Below are 6,337 nucleotides of genomic sequence, written 5' to 3' on the forward strand. Positions count from 1 at the left end.
GTTTGGGCTCAAGGGGATTGCCACCCTTTTGAGATTAAACCTCTTCTATACTGAATATTCCCTTCCTCTGGACTTGCCTTAGCACTTACCTAAACAACAGGGTAGTAAACTCAAGCAACTGATCTTCAGAGGAAACAGGTTTATGCTTTTTTTTGTTTTTTTTTGTTTGTTTGTTTTAATTTTTTATTGGGACACCTGGGTGACTCAGTGGGTTAGAGCCTCTGCCTTCGGCTCAGGTCATGATCTTGGGGTCCTGGGATTGAGCCCCGCGTCAGGCTTTCTGCTCAGCGGGGATCCTGCTTCCCTTCCTCTGTCTCTGCCTGCCTCTCTGCCTACTTGTGATCTCTGTCTGTCAAATAAATAAATAAAATCTTTAAAAATTTTTTTATTATTTGAGAGAGACTGAATACAAGTAGGGGGAGCGGCAGGCAGAGGGAGAAGCAGACCCACTGCCGAGCAGGGAGCCCGATACAGGGCTCAATCCCAGGCCCCGGCGATCATGACCTGAGGGGAAAGCAGACGCTTAACTGACAGAGACACCCAGACACCCAGGTTTATGCCTTTTAAGAAACAGATTGAAGAAGTTTTTAAAAAGCGGGGTTTTCCACAGAAAACAAAGTAGTGGCCTTCATGCAATAGCTTCCAGAATTGATGTTTTATTATTTGAGTGTTTACTATTTGCTTCCCTTATATTATCTAGTTGAACACTCACATGATTTTTCCAGGTAGGCTCCAGTCCTACCCCATGTTGCAGATGAGTTCATTGAACTCATGGAGATTAAGGACCCTGCCTCAAATCCCACAGCTACCTGTGTGGAGGCAGAGGAGGGCCGCCTGCAGAGCCCATGCCTGTCTCTCTCCTGCTTCTGGGAAACTGTAAAGGGCAGGTCACTTGTTCTCCCTTCAGTTATGGATGGAAGACTAGAAGGACGTGCTGTGTGGGACAGGTCTTGACCCTTTGCCTGGACCAGCCTGCACAGTGTTCTGACGAGGGCACCTCTGAGTGGAAACCTCTCTGGGCTTCCATGCCTAAATGAGGCAATAGCACTAGACCGCCCAAGGCTTAGCTCTTCCTGAGCTGACATTCTGTGATTACTGAGCATTGGGGGAAGAGGGGGGAGCTAATTGAGTGAGTTAGTAATTTGGTTGCCAGGGTAACTCTTTCCTGATTGGAAGGAAGGGATCACAGGGTTCAACACAGACTTTGCTGGATAGGAAAGTGGTGTCTGATCTTCGTTCCATGTCTCTGCTTATGAGCTGAAAAAGGAAGGGTGAAAATTGAATCCAAATATTGTAGCATTTGTACCTAATTGAGAATGAAATTTTGGGGCAGCAGACTCTACAGTCCTCCGTGAGATGGGCCATTCTTTTCCTCATGGTGCTTGTCATTTGCCACTTTCTGTGTTTTAATTTATTTTGTATTTTTTTCATTCACTTTAGAGTTTGGTCTTTTAGTTCGTCCAGGCCATTTTCTGTGGCCAGCTAGCTGTCTTCTTAGGATCCTGAACGTTTTGTAAGAAAATGGTTGTGGCCCATACCCGGCTTTCCCTAGTTCAGCCTAGGAATCTGGGGTAGGGTTTTCTGGGTTCTGGGGGCAGGGTCGCCATCTTGGACAACAGGGGTGTCATTCATGTGTGGAGTTGTGCACTGAACAGTACTGGACTGTGTGTGATGGTATTAGGCTCCTGGAGATAGGCCTGAGCTGGGAGCCCAGAGACCTGGGTTCTAGATTCTCATAGGCCTTTGACTTCATAAGTGACTTCAGTAGGTCACTCTACCCTGTCTCTTTTGGGACTATCTTTCTACTTATAAAATGGTCTAATAACTTAAAATCACTTGTGTGAACCTTGACTTATTCCAAAAGAGGATTTGGGGGTGGCTAGTAAGAACTGCAGGATTTTTAAAAAGAGGGACACTTAGGGCTATAGGGTATTTAAAGTGCATGATAGTAGGCATTCGTTTTCTCCAGTCTTCCTTTTTTATGGAGGGAGTAGTACTGTGTGAACCCCATGGTTGAGTCTAGCCTTAACCGGTCATTACAAGCCAGCACGGTTTGTGCAAGGGGCATCGAATCATGGGCCAGTTCAGCCCTGGATTGCTCCTAACCCTTTGACGTCCAGGAAATCCCATCCCCACTAAAGTAGTGGGGCCAAGGAGCTCAGGGCTACTGCAATGTCAGGGGCAGCCAGCACCTGACCACTTTCCTCCTGCTCAGTGCCCAGAGGTGGCAGCCACCTGCAGGGCTGGAGCACCCCCCCACCCATTTGTGTGAGAGCCTCTGTAATCAGCCTTCCCTTACTGAGCAGCACTGGACAAACCTCCCACACTTCCTGGACAGGTGGGAAACAGCTGGCTTGGGGTGCTCAGGAGGGACTTCTCACAGGCCATCAGGGGCGGTGGGTGTATTTGAGAGAATGGGGAGGTACAGACACCAGGCACAGAGTCCGAAAGGGTGTTAGAAAATTAAGACTGTATCATACAGCAGTCAATCCAGAAAGCATTGTTAGGACCATGGATGGCGTGCTCCTCTTTCATGAGAAACTGAGGACCCAGTCGTCTGGTTGCCAAGGGGCAGTGCTGGGAAGGAAGGAGTAGGGACGAGACCGTTCATCTCCAGTACATGCCAGTTGCCGAGAACCTTTTCCTCATCTCACTTCTCTGTTGCACGGATGAGGAAACCAGAGACCACAGAAGTTGAGCAACTTGTCCAAGGACCCCATTTAATAAGTAGCCTCAAACCCTGGGTAATCTGTTGCCCAGTGTGGCTCCTTCCAGGAGGGCACAGACTGAAGTAACTCAGGGAGGGAGGGACAGAGACGGGTTGTTAGGTCAGCGCTTAGGAGAGAATGGCAGCAAACATGCCAAGGGCAAAGAGAGGAGTCCTTTCAGACACTGCCAGCTAGCCTTCCCACCGTGGGTTTGTATCGGCCCCTAACCAAGAGCTGCCCCAGCCTTAAGAACTGCCTTGTGAAACAAGTCCACTTCAGTGACCACAGGAGGGGGAAAAAAAAAAAAAGGTTTAGAGTCTCCCAGTCTGCCGTGATGGCCTGATCTGATGTCCTCTGCTGATACAGTCAGAGGCAGCTTCATAAAACATCTCCATCATGGGCTAGTAATCCAAAAGGCTCTAAGGTTTTAGTGAATGGGATTGGTCCCAAACCTGACCTCACTTTCATTTAATTTCCTGCCAGCACCAATACACACCCAGCCACGCAGACCCTGCTTAACTAGTGAGCTGCTCAGACACAAAGGCGCTCTAATTACCATCCCCAAGGCAGGCTGACAAGGATTCCAAGTGTTTTTAGGTTTATGGATTAGAGAAATGTGTTTTGTGCATCTTTCCCACCCGAGGCAAGAATAAGATAAAACCAACCAACCAAACCAAACAAAAACCCTAACAAAAACCTCAATGCATTTATTAAAAACAAGTATTTCAGTTAAGTTAAAATCCTATAATCAGGACAGCCACAATTCCTGACACTCCGGTGCGAAGTGTAGATACCTCAACAGCCACATCTGGACGATGAACAAGCCATTGAATTGTTTAAAACTAAAATACCAACGACACGGTTTTCGATCCCTCAGAGTAAGCGAACAGTATGTTAAAAACACTTCACCACGCTTCACAATGGCAAAGCCTGCAGCTTCTCCGTTTGGAGGGTCACATTTTCTACTCGGTTTCCTTCACTTACAAAGGCGAGCTGGCATGGCTGGGGGAGGGGCAGAGGGAGGAAATCAACTCCGTCTATCCACGGAATTGCAGCTGTTATTGCAAATGGCCCCGGAGAGTCCATTATAAGCTGCTGTGAGAGGCTGTGTCCCTGGAGTGCCCGTCACGTGGCGTCTCCCCAACCCCCAGCCCGGGCCCCCAGGAGCGCCAGCGCCACCCGCCTGGAGTAGGACAGCAGAGCCGAGGGGCGGGGGAGTGCCGGGACCCGAGGTAAGACTGGGCCGTTTCTATGAAAGCCCAGGGCGGGGTCGCCGCGGAAGGCACCGGCGCCCGGCATGTCCCCGCCTCCCCACACCCGCGGTGGCCGCGGTGCGCGTGTCCTTAAGAGACTCCAGCACTTGCAGAACACCCAGCACTTCTCCCGAGTACAGGCACAACCCGGCAACTCTTGTGCACTGCTAGAGCCCCGGAACCCTGTGGGCGCGGAGGAAACGGTGACCTTGAACCCAAGGAGAAGGGGGCCGGCTGCGCAAACACTTGAGAGGAAGGAGGGTTCTATCCGAGCCTCACCTTACCCTTCCGCAGCACCGCCCGCCCCCGCCTCTCACCCCCACCGCGCGCGGGCCCTTCCCCCGCCGCTCTGAGAACAGCAGCCAGCTGCAAAGTGGAGGCAGAACACGCGTTACTCCTTATCCAACTCCCCAAATGGTCCTTTCTTGGTACCGCGTGTTTTGTATTAAGAACCAGCACCCACAAGACGCGAGATGGGTTTTTAAAAGAGTCGTAAATTTTCAAGTCTGGCAGTTTGAGGTTCTCCCTGAAATGATGGTCTACTCCTGTTCCCCTCCCTCCCCCCTGTGGATCAGGAACCAGCCCTGAAAAGGTAAAGCAAAGTAACTGGGATCGTCCTCGTCCTTTGGGCGCTCGGCGATCCTGAGGCGCGTGGAGTGTGGCCACATGGTCGCCGGGTTGGAGGGCCCCGAGAGGTTGCGTGGAACCGCACGCTACGCCGCTGGGACTCGTCACGCCAAATAAGGAGCACTACTGAATGTGAGCTTGGGGTGCGTTCTGTAATCCGCCTCAAAGAGGGCCAAGTCCTTCGGTTTTTCAAACGCATCGGGGTGCCCCATTAGTTCCCCACGAAAATATTCGCAGTTTTTCCTTTCCCCGTCTGCATTAGCTTATTTTCCCGCTTCCAAAAACGCGAGTTCACCCGTAGGAGTAGGGATGCAGCCCTCTGGGGAATGCCTTGCCCTCCAGGCAGAGGCTGGCGCTGTGGCCACTCCCGGGGTGTTAGCTGCCAGGGACAAGAACGCCGTCGCCAGTTCTGAGCTGCGCCCTCCTCCCGCTCGCTCCGGGGTCGCTGCAAGCCGCTCGAGGACTGCGGGGCGAAGGGGGCTCATGCACTGGGGCCGAGAGAGGCCCGGTGAGCGGGCGCTGGGGAAGCTTTGAGTGTAACTGCATCCGTCTCGAATGAAGCCTCCGCACCGCCTCCTTGATGAGGTTCCCCGAGAGCACCAGCTGCTGCAGGAGCCGGTGCGGGTCGTCGTCGCTGGTGCGGGATTCGGGCTGGGGCCCGCGTCGTTGCTGCAGGCGGCGGGAGGCGGCGGCGCCCCGCAGCCAACCTCGGCGGCATGGGCCCGACAGCGGCTGCGGGGCGCCCGGCTTGTCCGCTCCCGAAGGCCCGTCAAGGCCGGGCTGAGGGGCCAGTGCGGACAGCGCGCTGGGGCCTGCGGCGAGCTCGGCCACGAAGTAGGGCGCCGCCCGGCCCCGCACGCGGCCGCGGTCCCCGAGGGCGCAGCGCAGGGCCCCCAGGGGCGCCGAGCCCACGGGCTCGGCCGGCACCGGCGGCAGAAGCAGCGGCAGCGCCGGCGGCCGGGCCTTGTCCGCCCGCACGGCCGCCGGGGGCCGCGGGGGCTGCAGCGGCAGCCCCGGGGGCGCGCACGGGGAGGCCGGGCTGTCCTGCGCCGCGTCCAGCTGCAGCGTCTCGCCGATCTGGGCCACCAGCAGGTCCACCTCGCCCGAACCGCCCAGCGTCACCGACTGCTCCAGCAGGAGGAAGCTGTCCTCCTCCTCCTCCTCCGCCTCCCCCTCCGCTTCCTCGCCGGCTTCCTCTTCTTCCTCCCTCCGGCACGGCATGGCCCCCCGCCCGGGCACCCGGAGTTCGGCGGCCGGCAGGACTCGGTGGGTCGCGGTGGAGCGGGTCGCGGGGATGAGGCCGAAGCGGGGCCCGGGCCCGGGCCGGGGCTGGGGCCGGGGCGGACGCGGAAGCGGGAGCCCACCAGACACTCGCGCCGCGCGCCTGCAGCCGCGGGAGCCGGAATCCTACCGGCTCGGGTTGATTTGTAAACAATGGGTGACGTCGCCGCCGGGCCCTACCACCGCGCCGGGCCGGGGGTGCGCTGTACGGTTGGGGGGTGGGGCGCCCGCTGGGCCCGGGTGCAGGGGGAAGCCTAGCTGCTTCTGAGCTCGCCCACCCGGAACGGTGTGTGCGGGAGGCGCTGGGGTGCGGATGCTCGCTCTGTCAGCCGGGCGTGGGCGGCATTTCCCGGAAAGGAACACCGGCGTGGACTTAGTTGGTTTCTTCCACACACTAGCACCGACGCTAACACCCACACACGCCCCTCCTCTACGCGCGTCAACTGGTCTGGTTTTGGCATTTGCGCG

General features: G+C 56.1%; 1 protein-coding gene across 1 annotated transcript; it reads right to left on the reverse strand.

Annotated features, from left to right (window-relative positions):
* Positions 1-3,393: 3,393 nt before the first annotated feature.
* FRAT1 (FRAT regulator of WNT signaling pathway 1) lies at positions 3,394-5,929 on the reverse strand. The gene has a single exon (XM_032883191.1). The coding sequence runs from the start codon at positions 5,807-5,809 to the stop codon at positions 4,964-4,966; it is 846 nt and encodes a 281-aa protein (XP_032739082.1). The 5' UTR covers positions 5,810-5,929; the 3' UTR covers positions 3,394-4,963.
* Positions 5,930-6,337: the final 408 nt, after the last annotated feature.

The sequence above is a fragment of the Lontra canadensis genome, unplaced genomic scaffold (genome assembly GCF_010015895.1).
Source record: "Lontra canadensis isolate GAN:19392208 unplaced genomic scaffold, GSC_riverotter_1.0 scaffold3, whole genome shotgun sequence".
NCBI lineage: Eukaryota > Metazoa > Chordata > Mammalia > Carnivora > Mustelidae > Lontra > Lontra canadensis.

Excerpts from the sequence above, each read along its gene's own strand:
- FRAT1 (XM_032883191.1), bottom strand. The coding sequence starts at position 5,809 with ATGCCGTGCCGGAGGGAGGAAGAAGAGGAAGCCGGCGAGGAAGCGGAG.